General features: G+C 39.3%; 1 protein-coding gene across 1 annotated transcript in view; it reads left to right on the forward strand.

The window, feature by feature from the left end:
• The first annotated feature begins 723 nt into the window (after positions 1-723).
• The window catches only part of LOC117049839 (cadherin-19-like), a 43,174-nt gene continuing 21,747 nt past the window's right edge, over positions 724-22,150 (forward strand). The window contains 9 exon segments of the mRNA XM_033154827.1: positions 724-951; positions 3,918-4,020; positions 8,847-8,948; positions 10,205-10,366; positions 12,592-12,773; positions 13,850-14,005; positions 14,007-14,104; positions 15,922-16,058; positions 18,661-18,782. Of these exon segments, the coding sequence (XP_033010718.1) occupies positions 724-951; positions 3,918-4,020; positions 8,847-8,948; positions 10,205-10,366; positions 12,592-12,773; positions 13,850-14,005; positions 14,007-14,104; positions 15,922-16,058; positions 18,661-18,782 (1,290 nt within the window).

A 22,150-nucleotide genomic window follows, 5' to 3' on the forward strand; every position in this document is an offset into this window, starting at 1 on the left:
ATGTGCCCATCATAACCTCTGCCAATAGGGAGCCTGCTCTTTGCATGAAGTCTCCTTGCCCATTATTGAACCCTAAAGGATCAAGGTTCTAAATCATGTAGTATTTCTGCTGAATAAGTTATTGTGAATACAGTCACTGAGAAATCAGGAGCAGTCGGAGGCATGTGGATTTTGGAGACAGGACTCCACAGCTCCTGGTTTCCTGTTTAGTCTCTTCCCATGAGCAACATATGAATGAGACTTCTGAAGTATTTCTTTTCAGAACAGAGAATGTGTATTCCAACCACAATTTTTAGGATGCCTGTTTCTTGTTGCACTCATCAGAATCAGCAAAGAATGCTTCATTCACGTTCCTAGGCACCTGCATCTCAAAATGAATTTTGGGTAGGTAGAATGTGACAATGGAATCTACTTAAAACATAATGGCTTGGCTGCACAATAGGCATTACCAAGCTTAATACGTAAGGTGAATTAACTGAAAGATTATTTTCCTTTATGTGGCAAATGTGTTTGTGTGGTGTTTACACATTTCCCAAACAAAGAAAGGCAGGGGGAGGTTGACTTTATGCTTTTTTGTGTTTCTAATCAAAAACCTGTGGCTTTATTCTACTTCCTTTCTTTCAAGAGTAAAAAGTCTTTCTAATGGCGAAAATTGAGCCTTCAGTTTGACGGAGAATCAATATTTGTTCTGCTTTGTAAGAGTTACTTTTTGTCTTCCCACAGATGCATATTGATTGAAAAGGAAATTTTAGCATGCATTGTTACAAATGGCTCTCACTCGCACTGACCCTGGCTCAGCTTGGGCCCTGTTTTCCCTGTACGCACAACTGTAACACCGATGACTTGGAGCAAGCATTTGTGAGACGTCGGAGAGTGAAACATGGCGGGGTTCGGAGCCTGCTGGTTGTACAGGAAGAACTGATGTTAACACATCCTTTGAAATCGGGCCAGGTACGGTAACTCTTTCTGTGGGAGGTTTAATATCTTACTGAGGTGTTGATTATACCTGCTTGCTTTTCTAAATCTTCCCTCAATCTGGCCTTGTGAAAAAACAGTCTCCTTGAAGCCTTTCTTCTGAGATGTGCAGCAATATACACCAATGCCCGAAGAATAAGCACCATCTTTGCCCTTCTTGCACTGTTTAAAGATCTACTCCATGTTTTCAAAGCTGTTTTAGCATCAAAGAATCTGAAAGTTCTCCTGTCCAGGTTTTACTTGGGACTGGAGCTTCTTTCTGTGCATGTGCTGGACCTGGTCAGGGAGCCATGTAAGATTCTGTATTAGGACTGTCAGCCAGGCAGGATCATCCACAGGTCAGAATGATGACTCAAGACTCAATGTGCAATCAGTTTTTTTCATTCAGAAAAGGAAAACACAGCAGAGTTCACGCAGGCTCAACTGCCCTAGTTGAATATGTTGTTGGGGCTGGCATCTGGCCCCTCCTTCCCTCTTTAGCCCTTTGCCTCTGGACTCCTCCCAAGCAGACATAAAGTATGGTGAGGAGGAGGGATCCCTCCTCTGGGCCTGTCTGGCCTGTTGCTCAGCAATGTGCAAGGCTCTTCGTGATCTTGGTGTCAGTGGAGGAGGTAAGACCACTGTAGAAGGACTTGCCTACTGATATGAAAATGGGGCAGTGTCTTGCTCCTCTCTGTCAGATTCTGCACTCAAACTGACATACTTGGCATCCCACCTTATCTTTGGACAGCTTCCTTCTTCTGACTCTCCGTGTTCACGCAAGCCTCCTGCTTCTACCACCTCCCAGCTTTTTTCCTCAGTGTCCCACCACCACTGTCCTGGTCTAAGTCTTCTTCCTCCATGTCATCCCTAGGGGGTTCTTGGGCTGACATCTCCAACCACTCTTCATCATCCAGCCTGTCCTTTAACTGCAAATACTTGTTTGACACTAAAGTTGCTATCATAAACTTAAAACCATATTTGGTTTAGGCCACTTTTCAGTATTTCACTGGCTCCTTGAAGGAACTTACAAACTCAGAATTGAATTCCCTATGGGCCGAGGTATCCAATCATAGTAGTATAACCTGAGGATTGGTATGTACATATTTCTGGACTTTTATCTAGGCTACAGCACAGGGAAATGCACTGTGCAATTAAAAAATAGTATCATGCTGTATTGACAAAAGTGTTTTGAAATTCCCTTCCATGTTCCGAAAAGAAAGAAAGGACTCATTTATCAACATCTGGCAACTTGCTTAGGCTTTTTTTTTTGGCATTGCATCAGAACAGAAACACTGAGCAGCAATGCAGTTTACCAACACTATTTAGATTGATATTCTGTTACGTTAAGTGGCATTTGATTTACCCCTCATTAATTTTTAATGAAGCAGATTAATACTAAATCCTTTTTACCAGTAAGAAAGCACCAGGAACCGGCACAGTTCATTACGTTAACGTGACTTGGGCACAATAAGCAATTATTTTTCACCCTGTTTGAAAATGCATACGATGCCCAGTAATTTTCTTAATGATTCTTCCATCTTCTTCTTTATTGCTGTTATTTAGTTACTTAAAAAAAAAAGAAATCAAAACAAGAGAAGAAAAAAACACAATGCTAAAGCCATTTTTAATCTCTCCATCTTGCATCCTTTTCCTGTAAGGCAACTTTTGAGCTGAATGAATGGCAAAAAAAAAAAAAAAAGTTTAACCACTAATTAACTAGCACTAAAATTTAATTGGGCCCAAAGGGTGAAGTGCTCAAAATTCTTTAATTACTTTTTACAGCCTTTCAAAGCAAAAACTCTGGAAGTATGATGTCTCATTTCAAAAGGAGACAACAAGACAATCCCTTTATATTTTGTGCATCTGGAAATATGGGTCACTTTTTTAAACAGAAAGGTCACAAAAATGTGATCAGCTTTTAGAAAGTTTGCTTTTTTTAAAAAAACCCAACAGAGCAATATGAAAAAGCAAATATGGATTTTAATTTGCAGAATGTAATGTGATGCGGAGGGCCTATGTTTGTTTATAGGAAGCATTTCCTGGCATTCATCCATGCATTTAGAAACTGCTTCTGAAGTTTCTCCTTAAATATATAAGCCTTTAAAAAGCCTTATTGAGGCCTCATGTGCACTGTGCATTTAAAGCAGTATTATAGCACTTTAAACAGAGATGGCTTCCTCCAAAGATTCATGGGAACTGTAGTTTGCTAATGGTGCTGAGAGTTGTTAGGAGATCACTGTTCCACTTAAAGTTCCTAGATTTCCCTGGGAAGAGTGATTGATTATTAATCAAGATGGCTAGTGTTTCTCAACTTTGAGAACTGGAGTTGATTTGATAAATATTTGAATTTTCATTAGCACCTCATATCTTTTAAATTTGTCATATCTGATGAACTTGCCTTTTTCATTGATGCCATATTAAGGATCCAAATACTTTTCACTTGGTCTTCACAAGAATTAATCAATCAATCAATCAATCAATCACACTCCAAACAGCCATTTCAAGATGATTTACAATAAAGACAACCAAAGCAGCAAATACGTTTAAAACAAAACTAAAATCGTACAAAATAGACACTCATGGCAAAGACCCATTTATTCAGCTGCTAGAGTCTTTCAGATCAAAAATGCCTTTAGTTGTTTCCAGAAAGTTGTTTCCAGATATTAGGCACCTTTTGTATCTCAACTGCTAAATCATGGGACATTTGTGAAATTCTGCAACTGTTTGTTTCTATTACAAGGAGAAAATTCTGCTAATTACGAAAATAAATTGTGTAGACTCCATTTGCTTTGCAATCAGAATGATATGCTACAAGCTCATTCAATTTGGTATAAATCAATACATTAAAGGGATTGCTGACCTTATTGGGGGGGGGGGAAACAGACTTGACATTAAATTTGATAAGGTTTGTTTGTTTGAATCCTATCTGGAAATCAGCTTGTTACTCATTATTCTTGCAGCTGAAATCTGATGTAGATAAACAAGACAATTCCCTGGCTGATAATGGACCACATTTCTTGGATGAGCCCTATGAAGCCACTGTTCCCGAAATGTCTATAAGAGGTGCTATGTGTTGTATTTTGACCTTGTATTGATTCTATACGTGTTTGTGTTTATGAAGTAGGCTGTTGCAGCTAGATTATTTCATTTTTCTAAAGAATCCAAATTTGAAAAGATTCTGAACTTTAAATATGTGCAAACCAATGGGGTTTCTCTAAACCAGCATTTCTAATCATCACATCCCTCTCATTCCTATAAGCCTCGTTCCATGCCCAATAAGCATGAGATGCCTTTGCCCAGTGATGCTGTGGCCCATAGATTGCAGCAAAATACTGGGCAAAGTTACATAAAAATACCAAATGAGAACACAAAACACAATAAAAAACAAACCAATTACCCTCCTCCCACAAACATATTTAAAAGGCCATACAATGTTTTATCAACCAAAGGCAAGGTTATGGAGAAACAATATGTAACGAAAGTGCCAGAAGAGCATTCCACAAATGGGGAGCCACTGCAAAAAAGGCTCTTTGCCACATAAGCTTCCCACAACCAAATCAGAACAAATGCTCAAAAAGAGTGGACATTGTATAACCCTTGAGTAAGCAAATCAGTATGAATGCACAATAAACACATTGTCTGTACGAGTCTTTAATCTCTGATTTGGTTTTCTTTTTCTGTTTTCTCCATCTGAACATCTCTTTTGGATTAGCTTGCTTCCTGAGATCTAAATTGTAGCTTGTCTAGATCACATTCTTCTTTTGGGGGGATCTGCAAAAGGATAAGAGATATACCAATTTAAATCTAGTTTAACTGGATAAATTAAGTTTTAACTTCTTTTTTTAAGCGCTTCCTTCCTAGTACTCAGTTGCTATCTCACATTCACACAGTCTCTTCAGGGCTCTTCAAATTATATAGTTTCTCCAACAGAATATTTAGCTTTAAGTGAGATTCAAGAATCAATATCTGTATTAACTTATTATTAATTTATTATTTAGTACACTTTCTTACTTCTCTACTATAATCAGCATTTACATTTTCTTCAGGTTTTAAATACATGTGCTATACTAAGTTAAAATGTAACAGGAAATATAGTGGTACCTCGGTTTTTGAACGTAATCCGTTCCGGAGGACCGACTTTTAAAACATTCGAAAACTGAAAACTCAATAGCCGACAGCTAGGCCTCAGGATCTTGCTCTCAGCAGAAGCCACGTGGCATATTCAACTTTCGAGGCGTGTTCGAAAAACGAAGCATTTACTTCCGGGTTTACACCATTCAAAAACTGAAATATTTGTCAACGGAGACTTTCGAAAACCGAGGTACCACTGTAGACTCTTCTGCAAATACAATGCTATGATCTCTGCCCCCATCCCTTGCAAGTTGGTACTTTCCATGAGTGTAATTCATATAGTTTAAATGTCTACAGACAATACATTTATGAAAATGAGCAAGATTTGAGTGCAGTGGTCATACTTTATATTTCAGTGGGTTCGAGATCTGATTTAAAACTTTATCCATATAGTTTTTTCTGCAATTTCTATGATATTATTATTTATATTGCTATCTAGTAGCAAATTCAGGACATATTCTATTATTGAATTCTTATTCCATTCATTGCATCCACAGTTCTTGGCTTCCATCAACTCTGACAAGTTGTTGTACTGTACCAAAGTCACCCAGTGAGTGAGAGTAACATTCCAGTTTAAACACTGTAGCCTAATAGTCACACATGAAATCATTTTTAATTAGTTGAAATCATTTTTGAGTACACAATCTTGAAGGTTTAGTTGCTTCTGAAGTCCTATAGTATTTGGAAACTATTAAATGTAACATGTGGAAGCTACTGCAGGAACAAATTCCATGGCACAACTGATTCATCTTTGCCAACTTTTTGAAATTGCTGTATTATGTTGCCACATTACTAGCATTTTCCTGAATGGCCTTATGAGTCTGCAAAAAGCTGAATATCCATCTGGTTATTTTAATACAGATTTCAGAATTGTTCTTCTCGTATTACCTCAGGAGCATATAAACATATGTAAGTAGCAATCCAGTTTATGTGCCATATGTCTAGCCTCATGAGCTATTCAGTGCCTCATAGGCCATTCAAAAAAAAAAATCACATGATTGAAGCCACACAATGTTGTTGTTGTTTAGTCATGTCTGACTCTTCATGACCCCATGGACCAGAGCACGCCAGGCACACAATAATAAGGTTATAATAGTGGGTATTACCTAAGGATTATCTTCTTAGTAGTGACTTCTTTTGTACGTAAACCAAGTCACAGCCAAAATATAATAAGGGATGGGGATACTGCAGCCTTCCTGAAGTTATTGGACGCCAATTCCCATCAGCCCCAACCAGCATGGCCATTGGCCAGTGATGATAAAATTTGTAGTCTAACAACCTCTGAAGGCCCACAGGGTAGACATAATTGACTTAAATGATATGGTCCCAAAGAAGCTTCCAACCAGATAAATTTAATACTCTGTGCTCCTTTCTTAAGTAATAGTATACAAATAAGTTTGCAGGTAAGATACAACACAAAAGCCATTAGTTTGGGACATTTCTTTTGATGCCATGAAAGCAGCCAGATTCCCTATCAACATATTTACAGATAATGTTACAGCTTTATATAGGCATCTAAAAGTCCTCAGGGTGCTGCCGACTAATTTATCAGAGAAACATGCCGTTGTAGTGGAATGTCTTGGGATAAGATGCGATAATGTGATTCTATGATAGAAAGAGGCTGGAGGTCTTGCGTGCCCCAAGAGAGGTCGATTTTGTATTTGTATTTAGGAGTTAGGAAAGAAATGAGTTAGACATAAACACTGCATTATAAAATGAGAAGCTCTGACGAATATTTCCTTCATGGGTATAATCTTATGAAAAGCCCGTGGGGATGGTGTCAGATTTAGATCTAGGATATAGCCAGCTCCCAACCAGAGACAAAATTGTCTTCTCTAGATGGATTGCACTATCTGTTATTCAGTGGAAAATGCTCATTACCAACCTCAAGGATATAAAAAGCTATCAGAATCCTGTTGTGTGTCTTGCCTGCATTGCTTGTTTTGAGTTTATTTCTTTTAAGCCGCACCACAGGCATTAAATTAAGGACTGATGCAGTGCTCCTGGTTTGGTGTTGTTGTTTTTTTAATACAGAGTCCTTTATTATCTCTTAAACCTGTAGCCAGTGGAAAATTAACAGAGCATCTCGCATATGTACACATGTGTGCGAAAAACAAAGTGTAAAACAGGAATGGGGGAACTGTGGCTCTCAATATGTTGCTGGACTTCAGCTCCCTTCAACTACAGCCAGCATAGTCAAAGGCCAGCAAAGATGGGAGTTGTAGCTGAGCAACATCTAGAGGGCCACAGGCCCCCATACTCCTGTTTTAAAAGTATGGCCAACTGAAAACAACTGCACTGGTTGCCAGTTCATTTCTGGACTGAATTTAAGGTGCTCAAATTAGTGGTTAAATCCTTAAATGACTCAGGCCCTAAATAGCTGAAGACCACATCATTCCCTACAGACCCCTTGGTGTTCAGATCAGCATAGGCAGGCTTCCTCAATCTTGGCCCTCCAGATGTTTTGAGACTAAAATTTCCATCACCCCTGACCACTGGTCAGCTAGGGCTCATGGGAGTTGTAGGCCAAAAACATCTGGAGGGCCGAGTTTGAGGAAGCCTGGCATAGGGAGTATTCTTGGCTGTCCAACCACCCTCAGAAGCTTGGGGGGTTGGCCCTGGGGAGGGCATTTTCTGTGGCAGCCCCTATAATGTGGAACTCCCTTCCCAAACAGGTGCATCTTCATTACACAGCTTTTGGTGGTTGTGCCTCTTTAGACTGGCTTTTGAGATGTATATTTTGACAGGGACTTGAAGCCCAAGATCCACCAAATCTAAACTCTAATCAGCCAGATCATGGGTCTGGATTACATTACTTACCTTACTTAAATTCCACAAAATGTATAGGATTCTGCTGTCAGTTGAGTTTTATTTCCATTTTGTCCAAAGGCCATAGTCGAAATCTAAAAATGCAATACATAAAATGGTTAGTTTACACATTGTTACCATGGGCAAAATGTAATCCAAAAGTAGCTGTCCTTGCAGTGATATGGGAGGCATTCGCAGTGTGAGATTCAGTAAAAGCAGGACAAGATTTAGATTCTGCTAGGCTTTTCAATCTTAAAAAAATAAAATAAAAATGAGACAGGCAGCTTTTCAGGAAAAAAATTCCAAAAGCTGGTGTCTCTGTAAAGAGATCCACTATACTTCGGTAAATAAAGGGTCACACACAAAAGAGGATTCATCTACACTTTAAAGGAACATGGTATTTATTTATTTATGGAACGTGGGTGGCACTGTGGCTTGCTGATCAGAAGGTTGGCGGTTTGAATCCCCATGACGGGGTGAGCTCCCGTTGCTCGGTCCCAGCTCCTGCCAACCTAGCAGTTCGAAAGCATGGCAAAGTGCAAGTAGATAAATAGGTACAGCTCTGGCAGGAAGGTAAACGGTGTTTCCGTGCACTGCTCTGGTTCGCCAGAAGCAGCTTAGTCACGCTGGCCACATGAGCCAGAAGCTGTCTGCGGACCAATGCCGGCTCCCTCAGCCAGTAAAGCGAGATGAGCACCGCAACCCCAGAGTCGTTCGCGACTGCTTTTTAACAGTCAGGGGTCCCTTTACCTTTACCTTTAAAGCATGTAAACTAACCTAACCCTAACCCTCACTTTCCCTAACAGGATCTTGAAAAGAAAGTATATTTATGTTGCCTATATGTCTATATACATATAGAAACATTAACAAACCTCGAGTAACTTTTTTACATAGCTAGCTATAGTAAATGCTCCCATAAAAACTGTGCCTTTCACTCAACACTTCCACAGGTACTTCGGTGATTCAGGTTACAGCTACAGCTCCAACAGGTGCCCGCCTGCTTTACAGTATCCCTTCCGAACAACCCTATTTTTCTGTGGAGCCAACAACAGGTATTGCTGGTTATGGATATAAGACTCTTGAGTATCAGTAATGCACAACATGGGTGTGAAAAACCTGTATAACCAATAATTCCCTTTGATGTTATATCTGTAGTATAATTAAATTAAAAGAACTGGGTTGGATCCAGATTTCAATCTAAGATTTAATGCACATAATGGAGCTGCAGGAAGATGCTGCTTTTTCCCCATGGTGGCCCCCGCTCCCATCCTCCATTGAGGACTGGGGACCCTGCAAAGTTAATCTCACTCCTTATTATACCAATTGATCACTGTGCTCTGCCTGTGAGGGCCCCTGCAGATACAATCTTTCAGAAGGTCTATTCTGCACAATGTAGGAATTGGGTCTTAAGTGTTGTGATCAATACCCTTTAGAATTCCCTCCAGGTGCCATCTCTCTTGCCTTTTCAGTGCCTACTCTGTACTCAGATTGTGGTGACAAAGATGAAGGTGGGAGGAAGGATGAGTCTTCTTCTTCTTCTTCTTCTTTCTTCTTCTTCTTCTTCTTCTTCTTCTTCTTCTTCTTTCCTCCTCCTCCTCCTCCTGGTTCCTCCATTCTGGGACTTCGTGTGTTTGTTTACAGGGCCCATAGGAGCAGCCCACCCAACGATCCCAGCTGTAACAAATAAAGTTGGTGGCCGTTTTCAACCCACATCAGCCTCCATATATGAATTGTTCTTTAAAATGTACCCAGCTGTGTGTGGTGCACAGCTTCTAAATCAACAGATACTGACCCAGATTGCTTTGACTTGCACTTCTCACCAGCTGCAGGCTGTCTTCCCAAATAGGCAACTGGGCTCTTAGAACAGGGCAGGAGAACTTGTGCTCCTTCAGATGTTATTGGATTCCAGCTTCCATCAACACAAGTCTATGTGTTCGGGGATGATGGGAGTTTGTAGTTCAATAATCTCAGAGGGGCAGATCACAAGTTCCTTAGCCCTACCTTACAGCTCACAGTACTAATTCAGCAGTACCTTTAGATTTCAAAACAGCTGGGGCCATCAGAATACCATCCTGTAGGCTCCCCCCTTTTGTGTCCATACAAAGGCAGAACCAGAGACTATCCAATCATGGAAACCCTCTGTGCATGCAAAGTGTCCTTTCTAGACTGGGGCAATGGTATGATAAAACTCTCATGTGTTGGTGTGAGAAAAAATAGTTTGAACTTTAAGACTCCAGTGATGTACAGTCCTGCCAGGCTGCAGGTCTCATTGACATCTATCTGTGCTGTAAATAGTGTATATTTGCAGGGGTAGTAAGAACGGCATACCCAATGGACAGAGAAACACAGGATCAGTGCTTTGTTGTCATTCAAGCCAGAGTTGGTGAAGCAGGTGTCCCTACAGCTACCACAACTGTAACTATCAACCTCTCTGATGTTAATGACACCCTCCTCGATTTCAGCAGAGTGAGTAAAATGTCTCCTGGTTCAATTTTTTAAAAAATGTTGGGAGCAAATTCAGACCAATGAATTCTGATAAATAAAAATGTATGTTATATGTGAAATACTTTTATACAAAATCTTAAAAATTAATCCTTTTATATTCCATGTGTTCCTTGATTAAGTGTCATTGTCCTCTTATAACCTATTCAAAGAACATTGCATTGATAGTATAATTAATGCCAATGGAAGGTAAACCCAGTGTGTCCAGACTCCATAAGCCATTTGTTGGAACGTTTATAATCTAGATGAAGGAACTTTGAAAAATATACTTCTGTGAATTCTTAACTGAGGCTGCTAGAACTCTACTACTGCTACAAATTCAGTCTTTTCACACCGGTTTAAATTTGTACTGTCAATTTTGTCTTGATAACATAGATGTAGTCCCTATGTTTAAATGGCTATAAAAAATAAAGCATTGAGCAACCTGTAAAGAAAACACAGTCAGAAAACTGCAACTGTTTCTTCTTTAGTTGCATGTCCACCACCAATGTAAGCAGCTTCTTCATTTGAACAAAGTTCTTCCAATAGTCACCCTGTGGAAATGTTTAGAGTGTACATGGAGAATCCTGAAAAATTATTTTTCTTCACTGTTGCTTATTAGTTCCATGTACCTCTCCACTATGTCTTCCCCTTCCCTGAATGATCCTAACCAAACAGGGATCGCCTAATGCATTTGATTATGTAAAAATACCACAGAGCCACTTATATGTTATGGCATCACAAAGGCAATTCAGAATAAAGTCCAGGAGCATCACTTTTATCTTGAATGGGTGTTAGAGAGAGAACCATGCTACAATTATTATTGTTTTCATATTTGTATTTCCCATTGCTGAAAGAGGGAGCATCTCTTTTTGCAGGAGTAAAACTCACACAATACATGTTCCCTGCCATTTTGTCTCAGCCTTATCACTTTCTATACAGATATTTAAAAATAGAAAGAACTCTTACTTTGAGCACCTAATACAATTTCCACCTCTCTTGGGGACAGCAGCCTATATTTTTGTAACTACTGTTGATATACCGACAAGGATAAAAATGAGGTTTTGCTAAGGACAAAAATCCTCTGAGGACCAACTAATTAAGTGATAAATATAAACTGAGTAACTTGGGACCAACACATCTCAGTGCAATCTAACAGGCAAGCCATAGTACACCTTGCATTTTTAATAACATAAAATCTGTAATTTATGGTAGTGGTTTTCACTACTTGGATTCTCTAAAAGCTTATTAGGTGTTCCTCAGTTAAAAAAAAAAACCCCAGTCATGGCATGTGTTTCCCTAAAAGACAGACAGCCTACAATTTTTCTCTCCTCTCCTACAATGCTGCAAACACTTCCCTCATGTGCAGAGTGGTGCTGAGTATAATTTCGGGTGCACTTTTAGTTCAAGTAGAGCAATGGTGAGGTCCAGGAGTCCTGATCAGTCCAGTTGAACTGTGTGCACATGGAATGACATTCCTTCAAAACCTTCCCCACAGGTTCCTCAAAATACAAAGTGATCTAGAATGAGTCTCAGAAGGTGGAATGTTTGAAACCCCATTGCTTTAGGGGAAAACTTTAAATTTAGTGGGTACTAGGTTGCTACTGTGCAATGAAAGCACAAGGAGAAATATGCTAGACCTGAGCAGCGTAAAGTGACCTAATGACTTCTCCCAGTGTTTTCCTGTAGAGTTTACACAAGACACATAATTAGAGGATGTAGAATGCATTGCTTTCAATACAAAACAACCCACAACTGTTTAGGGACTGTTTCTGGATGCTGTAGCTAATGCAATATATTGCAAAGCATCATACATATTTCTTGGTCTCCCTTAAAAATGAAGTCAGTCTTAGATGTTTCAGCCACAATTAGTTGTATTTTTCATCTCCCCTCTTAGAAATTGGTTGTTGAACAATTGATAGCTCATTGTTCAATTGAGTTTTTGTATTGCACACAAGCAGCAAGTGAACTTATAAACAACTGAAATGTTGAATTGGCTCATTAATGTTGAAACTCATGAATGGATGATCCAAGTCAAGGCTGTCAAGCTTAACAAAAGAAAATGAGCTCATGACATAAGCTCCCACCCCCCCAAACCATACTCTTGTGTAACTGGGCAATTTTCAGAATATAAAGTGGTCTACATTTAGTTGTTATGTTAGTGATCAAGATTGTGTTGGGAACTTCTCTGATATTTGGCTGTTTCTTTAAGAGCGTTATGAATGTATGCATCTGAGGCAGCACCTGTGGGCAGCATCCTAGGCAAAATCAAGGCAGATGACAGTGACCTGGGAGAGAATGCAGCCATGGACTATGTAATAGAAGGAGACACTCCTCACATTGTTCACATCGTTACTAACAATGAGACTCAAGAAGGAACTGTCATATTAAACAAGGTGAGATGTCAGCCATTACTTGACATTAGAAATATCACAGAAATCATTGAAACAGACAAGATTAAGTACGTTTGCTTGTTATAGCCTTGTGTTGTTGGTCATGATAAAATATCAATGCAATATAAAGGCCGTGTTTTGAAGAAGAAACTCTTCCCTCAGACGTATGCCACACTCTGGTGGCATGATCCAGGATAGAGTGCTGTATGCAGAAAAGTATGGCCCTAGACCCACACAAATTCATGAGACCAAACATGGACAAGGGGATTTTAATTAATACAACACCATGCAGGAACGACAAACCAAATTAACCACATTCAGAAACTGTGGTCAGCTGAGAATTTGTCTATGGTAGGAAGCATCCCTCCAGGGGGGCATGTGATACAGCTGCAGGTTGCTGTTCCCCAGCAAAGGAAGAGCAGGAAACAACACCTTTTTGCTGGGTGAGCCTTGAGTATGAGCTCACCATGTGTACCCAGGCAATGTTGCTCATTGTTTCATCCACAATATGTATGTCAGGTACAGTATACAGGGCACCTCCCAATCCCACCACACCTAAAGCACTGGTGGATCCCTTAAGTGGGGCCCTTAACCTGGTAATACCTTGATATACCTAAGGTTTTCCCCCTCAGCTTCCTGACATGCCCAGGCTCAATGCTCCATGAGCAGCTAATCTAGGCCACTGCCCCAGAATGCCAGCCAAATTATCCCCAGCAGTGTGGAGTAGGCAAACAAGATGTACCTTAAGGGGCAATGAGGAAACCCCCCACCCCCCCTCCAAAAAAAATCCTGCTCAGCCTCTTCTAAAGGCACCTAGCCAAAGCTTCACACTGCATATAGGGAGGGAGCATACAGCAAATGCAAAGAGGAAGAGCTCAGGGGAGGTGTAGACTCATAAAAATGATTGATCATCAAAAACACCAGGAAACTAAAGGTAAACTTAACAGTAAAAGCAAAGAGAAAATAAGGCAAAGATGAACCATTAGTATGTTTATTGTCTTTAATTCTACACTTACTATTGGTTTCCTAATGCTGAATGGAAATATTCTACTTCCCCCCCTTCCCTTTCTTACATACAGATATTGGATTATGAGAATCAAAGCATATATAATATGAAAGTGAAAGGTTTCAAACAGCACATAGATGAGCGCTTCCTGAAAGATGGACCATTTGAAGACACAACTTCTCTTAGGATCAGAGTGAAGGATGTTGATGAGCCTCCCATTTTCACCGTTAGATGAATTTGTGATGGAGATTGATGAAGGGGATCTGAATGATTCATTTGTAGGAGTTGTGAGTTCCAGAGATCCAGACAGTGTCAACAGCTCAATCAGGTGTGGCTTCAAGAGATACGTCTACAGCTGAGATTTGTCATATGTTATTACATAACACTGAAGACAACAGCTTAAATCTAGACCTGTATGTGCCATCTGAGAGGTGTATGGCACTCTCCCATTAATTTCAGTTGAGGGTCACCTGATTTTGTTTCCCTTAAATACAATGGCAAAGCCTTGGCAATAGGGCTGCACATTCAGTGTTTAGTTGCACATTTGCTGTTTGGAAAGAACTGCTGTTTTATAAATATAACTGCTTTTATAGTTGGTGAAGTAAAGTGAATCCTGGGAAAAGAAAATGGGGTTATTAAACAATACAAAACATTTTGAAACAGAGGTTACTTCTCATGTTTTCTTGGCTGACACAAATCTGATAAGAATTATTTATTTGGACAGGTATTCTGGGATGTATGGCTCTTTCAATAGCAGCTGCTTTAATGGGTTATCTAATCAGGAGTAGCACATCCCGTTTTGCTACCCAATTTAGGTAAAATGGGAAGTGCTGCCCTGCCGCCCTGCCCACCCCACTGGCAGAGAAGCAGCAGCAGCAGCAGTGCCACTGATTTTGAAAAGATCTTGCCCAAATTTCATGAGATCTCATGCACTCTGCAAAATCTCATTGTCCCTATCATGGGAACTGTGGGCACCAGTTTACCTGTCAGTATTTCCAATAGTATGCAAAGATCTCAGGAAATATTTCCTAAAAATCCACAATATATGAGATTGCTGTTCCTGCTCAGTTCCTGTTGCACTGGCCCAGCCTCCGTGGCCAATGAACATGTCATCTGAACAGGAGGAGAGTCCCAATAATTTATTTCAGTGAGTGAGATGAATTGTGGTGGCTGGTGTAGGTGCCGTGTCTTCATTGATGAGGGGCATGCCTGCACCATTTTATGGTCTTGTTCCATTTTTCTGTTGTTTTAGTTGTGGCAACCATTACTCAATGTCCCCATGGCAGCCATTTTGTTACGCTATGCCCTCTCGCAGCCAACAGAAGTTTCTCAAAATGTCAAATGACCCTAAATGTTTGGTGATGCCTGCTTTAAAAGTAAGACATTTTAAAAAATGATCTTTGATTGCCCCCTTTCCAAGGGTACATAATAAGTATCCCCCCCAAAAAAAATTCATCCCTAAAATATCCAGTTTTGGTTGTTGTTGTTGGGGTTTTTTTAAGGGGGTGCTGGAATACTGTAGGGAAGCTAAGAAGGAGGTCTTTTAAGTAAGAAAACCCTATTCTCTCTTACAAAGCAGTTTGTGAAAAGTAAGCCCAAAGGTGTTTTCCCTCACTTCCTGGCAACACCATTTTCTGACCTTTTCTTTTAATTTTATGGAAGTGGAATACGTACTATCAAAGGGGCTCTTTTCAGCTCTGCCTCCTTTGCACTGCTTCTTTGACACTGCATCAAGCCAACCATGATGAAATAAATGTACGGTTATATCCCAACTAAGTTGCCAGTGTTACTCATTTCACAAGTGGCACTTCGCTGTTCTTTGAATTGAGTCACTCACCTGCTGTGAGTCTGCCTGCGCAATAAGAATGAATAATGCATTTAGATTGGTTCACATTAATATAGGTCTGGAGGCATATTTTAGTTCATAGAAAGAAGCGCTTTGATCTGGGTAGCAGTGAATTTTAAATGTTTATCAGTGTACATTTTTCATGATTTCTGAGCAGCTGGAGAACACATCCATATTCATATCTACACCACTCTCCTTTCTTCACTGACAATAGCTTATATAGCCTTGTTTCAGAAGTACCATTTTTGTTCAGTTCTTAAGAAAGTCTCCATCTCCCCCTTCCCTACTTTGATGTGCAGGTATTCTATTGTCCACAGCAAGCATTTAAAGGGATTTTTCAGCATCAATGCACACAATGGAACAATCAGTATAACCAAACCTCTGGACCGAGAGATAGCGACTTGGCACAACATAACCGTTTCAGCCACAGAATCAAGTGAGTAAGACTTTAAGGAACCCTATGCTTGAGTGATGGCATGAATTCCTTGCAATTATCTTCACGATATCTCTTCTTTCTGAACTGAGAAAATAAGCTACTTTTTCATTATTTCACCGTTGCTTGCTAACATTATGTAGCATTGCTAAAATGACGAGTTGGAAGCCAAATAATGTTTGAGCTCCCAAGTCTTGGACTCTCATGATATAGTATATTATACCATTTTTTAAAAAAGAAAAAAAAATAATGGAAACTAAAACAGTTTTAAGTTACACTGAAGCATATAAAACTGCTCTCTTGGTACAAGATCTTATGTTAAATTAGACCCCAGTTAATTTCACAGCAGATTTTTTGAAATTAGCCATGGTTTAATTTAACACCAGTCAGAAACCTGTATCTCAAATTAATTGTGAAAGCAGGGCTTTAATCAGCTAGACTTCCATACAGTTGCAATTAAATCAGGAAAGCATCCCTTATATAGATATCACCTGTCAGTTTTGTCTCAAAATCAAATGCAAATTGCCTCGTTTGTGCTCTCACTTACAGGTCACCTTGCCTTGGGGAAATAATTCCAAAAAAATCAAAAATGTAAATCTTGAACAGTGTGCCAGAAACTTAGTGCCTAGCAATAAAAAGAATAAATAAAACCACAAGGGAACAATTTCAGATAACTTGAGATTGTCTTGTCAAAAAGATGAGCTGTGGACTTTTCATTATAAAGGATAATGCACACACAAATTAATCATACCAAAATAAAAATTACTTACAGCATCGAAAAACTATAAGTTTTTTTTTAAAAAAGAATCCTAATAGATTTTAAACTGAGTTCAGTTTAACTCAGATAATATAGCCTATTTTTTCCCTTCCATCTTGCAACATTCCAACATATCACGCAAAATTCATTTTCACTTTTGTTCTGTTTACTTTAAAAAAAAACACAGAATGACAATAGAGATCTTCTTCATGCAATATCCTGAATAGTATTCAGTACTTTGTATTATCTGTCTCTACATATCTCCCATATTTTTCTGAAATCACAAATTCTCACAAAATTCCAATTTTAGAAAATCTTGGATCGTTAGGAAAGTTGGTTGTCCAATGTGCATACGATTTTGATCCATTGCTGATCAGGAAAGCTACAGATTACTGGGAAAAGCCTGGTTGTCTGAAACTATCTAGAGATAAACTATTCAGAAAGAAGTTCTATACCTGTATGCTAGCTTTTATTTTGCTGTTCAGCTGGGAAGTGATAGTTGCCATATTAATTTGGTCAATATAAAAAAATGCATTACATACGATGGAAAATCTAGTTTGACATCTTTGTTCTCCAGAGGTTTTTCAAAAAATATTGAATTAATTTATGTAATCCTACCCTCATTTCTCAAAAGCAAGTCACGTTGGTTGTTATCAAACAGTGGCATAGCTAATTGGGGAGAAGAAGCAAAATCCTCTTTGGAACAGCAGGTGTTATGATAAAAGAGCCTAAAACATTTTGTTCAAAACAACAAAACAGAACTATTTGCCATTATTTGTTTTCAAAAAATGCCACAAAGGCCTTTATTCAAAATACAGATTTTATTTTTGCTTTTAATTTTATTCATTATAAATTTTATTCATTTATTCATTACAGCAGATTTCCATTGGCATGACTGACCTTGTCAATATGTCCAAGTTTAACAACCAGTTCCCGCAATCCCTTTCCTCTTTTCAACATAAGGGAAAAATCAACCTTTTCTGCTTTTTCAAAGCAATGATATGTTGACTTATGGACCAATATCCAAAGACTAAGAAAATCCCAAGAATAAATAAAACTGTTGAAGATAGCCAATGGAGAGAATTTTAGATTTCATTTACTTGCACAAGTAGCCTAAAGACAAAAAGTGGTGTTATCAAGTACTTCTTGAAAATTAAGCTGATTTAAGTGTGGAATAGTGCAATACTCTGTCATACCTGTCTAAAGCAAAAGATTCATTTGTTCAAAAGCATTTTAAATTAGCATATCTTCTGTAAAAGAATTGCTAGAAAGAAGGAAAGCAAGAAAGCAAATTCCTTCCTTCAGTGGTTCTGGTTTTCAGTTATTCTCTTTCACATTTGTCTATATCTCAGTTATTGCTTACTCAGTTCACTTACCTACAACATTTGTCTTAAGTCACGTCAGGGAATGTTTGTTTGGGGTGTTTATTTTTTAATGGCTCTTTCACATATGCAATTTGCCGCTTGTGCTGATCAAAGGACGAACTTGCCTAAATGAACCCGCAACATGCTCTAGAACGTTGTATGTGACTCAGTCACAGGTAGCCATGGAATGCTAAGTGGTTACCCCTATTGAAGACTCTGTATCAGCACAGTGGATAATGATATGCAAAATGACTATTATTTGTGGCATATAATATGCAACAGTCATATTATTTGTTCTTGAAATCAAAGGCACAGTATGTCTCACAGGAGAGGTGTTCTCTTTTTTTACAATAGTCACGTCTTCTAGAGCTGAACAAAGCATTTTAATAACAAAATTATATAGCAAACTACAGTGTCACACAATGGACTATGAGCTGCCAATTTTGCCTTTTATTTATACTTATTTTTGTTTCCTTTGCTTCAGTGAACCCAAAACAAATATCGAAAGTGAATGTTTATATACATGTTCGTGATGTTAATGATCATGTGCCAGAATTTTCGGATTACTATGAGACATATGTGTGTGAGAATGCAGGTTCTGGACAGGTAAGCTGAAAAAGTCTTGTTGATCTCTTTTCCTCCCTGCTGAGATCTGCCAGTGCTCTTCCTTTCTTGGCTGCCTGAAATTGTGTAAGATTTTCTTATTTGGACAGGTACTCTGGGATGAATGATTTCTTTCAGTGGCAGCTGATTTTAGTGGTTCATCTCATTGCAGTACTTCTCCTTTCCAGTCCACCACAGGAGGTAAATGGAGAATGAAGCCTTGCTTTGACCTCAGTCTTGTTGCATCGCCTCATCTGCATTGCTTTCTGTTTCACTTTTGTTATCACTGTGGATGTTTGTTGACTGTTTCTTTGGATGGCCATGAAAAAAAAATCAGCCATATGACCCTGGGTTTTTCATCAGTGCTTGGCATCCCTTTAGATGGGTCATTGCTCTTGACAGGTGTTTCGTTGTCCACTCCACTGCTGAAACTGGAACTTATATATTGGGGAAGGTATGCAAAAACAACTGACTCAGTAATGGATCTGCATTGTTCTCTTACTTTCTACCTGCTTCATTCCCTGTCCTCTCAGTGCCAGGCATCCATAATGCTTGTTTGTGTTGTTAATGAAAGCTGTAGTCCTTCTCTCTCTCTCTCTCTCTCTCTCTCTCTCTCTCTCTCTCTCTGTGTGTGTGTGTGTGTGTGTGTGTCTGCCTCTCTCCTCTCACATTCTCTCCTGCAAGCACAGTATTACTGTGCAGGGTTCAAAGTTGTGGTTGACATTCATCAGCTGTGAAACTGAAATATAATGTCATAGCTCATTTTAATCAGATACAGTTGATGGGAATTGTTCACGTCCACCATCACCGGCTACCATTCCAATTACTGTCACTGCATCCATGAGTACCCTAGACTACTCACCAGATATCTAGAGGAGGTTGAATCTAATCACTAACATGAATCCTCCTATCTTTTATATATTTCCTGCTTATGATTCACTCAAATTTAGGACTAGCTACACAGGATGTTAAAGGGGTGGCTTGCAGGAATGTCAGGGTTTTTTTTAAAAAAATTGGAATTGGAATCAGGATTGAGACCACAGTACATAGAAAGGGGAGGTTTAACCCAGGGGTCCCCAAACTAAGGCACAGGGGCCGGATGGGGCCCAATCGCCTTCTAAATGCAGCCTGCAGATGGTCCGGGAATCAGCATGTTTTTACATGAGTAGAATGTGTCCTTTTATTTAAAATGCATCTCTGGGTTATTTGTGGGGCATAGGAATTCATTCATTTCCCCCCCCTTCAAAATATAGTCTGCCCCCCCCCCACAAGGTCTGAGAGACAGTGGACCAGCCCCCTGCTGGAAAGTTTGCTGTCCCCTGGTTTAACCCTTCTATTTTGACCAGAATCCTGGAGGAAAGTCCACTATTCAATGGTTTAAAATTTTAAGATGAGCCAGTCACTTTCATGATCATTCTATATCAGTTATTTATCTCCTTTTGTTAATCCTGGTGCATGCCACCTTGGGATTTTTTTAATGAAACGTGGTATATAAATATTTTGATTTAAACATATAAGTCCAGTGTACTAGCACTGTACTCCAGCTTCTGTTGGCTCACCAACTGTATCCTTGTTTAGGAAGTTTTTAATCTGTGACTTTGTATTGTATTTTAATATTTGTTGGAAGCAGCCCAGAGTGGCTGGGGAGACCCAGCCAGATGAGCGGGTATAAATAATATTTTATTATTATTATTATTATTATTATTATTATTATCCAGACTACATCTGGTCAGACTTTTTAAAGAAAGAAGTAAGAGCAGTACATTAAAGACATACCACTTAGCAGCCTCATGTTTATCTTGACTACAAAGAGCGACATGATAAGATCTCTCAAATGCCTGTTCGCTTCCACAGAAACATCACCAGCATCTCATAATAACCCATGGTATTGAAGCTGATGTACAATGAGCAGGGAATGTGTATTGATCACTCTATAAGGGCACAAACCTCATATGAGTGCCATAGTGATGAAACAAGAATTGTGGGGGCCCTAGAAACCAATAACAATGCTATTCAGGTGAATCATAAATGCCAAGGTCACCACACAATACATCAACATTGCCAGACACGCAGCAGGTGGGCCAGAAAACTGCAGGTTTTAGACTGCCTAGCGTTCTCCCTTTTAAAAGGGTAGCACATATATTTTCAGTCACTGTGCCAGTTCCTTTCAAGCAAATCCTCTCCTAGTGTCTAAATAATGTGAAATTGGGCCTTATAAACAGCCAGGAGCATGTCCCATTCCACATATACTCTTCCTGACCAATGTCTGAAGAGGAGAAATAATGTGAACTGGGCCTTCATAGGTTGTATGCAAAAATAGAGGGTTTGTGTCGCACAGGAGACTAATTCCGTAGTAAAGGGGATAGACTCTCACCCAGTGGCAACCGATGTGCATTAGACCTGTTGGGACTTCTAAGATGTCATGTGGTGTGGCAAGTGAGAGGTAACAGGGGCATAGCCAGGTCCTCAGCTTGCAAATATATCCCAGACACTTAAGCATTGCTGTTTATAATAGGCACCACCTAAACATACTGAAAAATGTCGTATATGTTTTCATAATTGTTCTCTGCTGGGGGGGGGGGGAAGTTGTGTAACCTCCACCTATTCTGGTTCTTCTCCTTTCCTTCTTCTTTGCAGAGAAAGTGTGGAGACTAAAAACATTGTCGTTTCATCAATACTTAGCACCTAAATGAGCAGTTGTATAGGGAAATTTGCTGGGGTAAGCAGGGTTAAGATTCAGTGGATGTCTGGTTGAGTCGGGAAGTGCTGGAAATTTAGTTTGGTCAGACTAAGCCCTGGTTGCCCTACCTAATGGAACAGCATCTACTGATATTTCTCCAACAATATCTCAGCACTGATCCTGACCAAATATATGAACCAGGGCTAAGATTTCATAAAGCTCTCTACATAGTTACCTTAAAAGTAAAAAAGGGATTCTATGCTAATGTGGCTTATATCTGTTCAATCCAATGCAGGAGAGTCCATTTGTAAAATTCCCAATAAAAATCACTTCCATCAAAATTTTGTTTAGTATTTATCAAGATTTTTTGGGGGGGAGGGAGCTGCATTTAGTAAAGTGATTGCATCCTCTTCTTGCCTTTATTGTTACTTTTGGGTGCTCTTGAACTTTTTTATATACCCTCTGGAAATGGGTCTCTCTCTATGTGTAAGTCCTTGGGACTATCATATGAAAACATAACTTGGTAATAAAAACTAAATGTAAAAGGAGATTGATTTTTCCATAACTCTATCCATCATGCTTACCAGACACTTTAAATAGATTTCCATTATACTTTTCATGTCAGTGCTCTATACCTTCCACAAACCCAGGCATCGGCTACACAATAGGTGGCTTTTTCTTACACAAACCA

The sequence above is a fragment of the Lacerta agilis genome, chromosome 7 (assembly GCF_009819535.1).
Source record: "Lacerta agilis isolate rLacAgi1 chromosome 7, rLacAgi1.pri, whole genome shotgun sequence".
Taxonomy (NCBI): Eukaryota; Metazoa; Chordata; class Lepidosauria; order Squamata; family Lacertidae; genus Lacerta; species Lacerta agilis.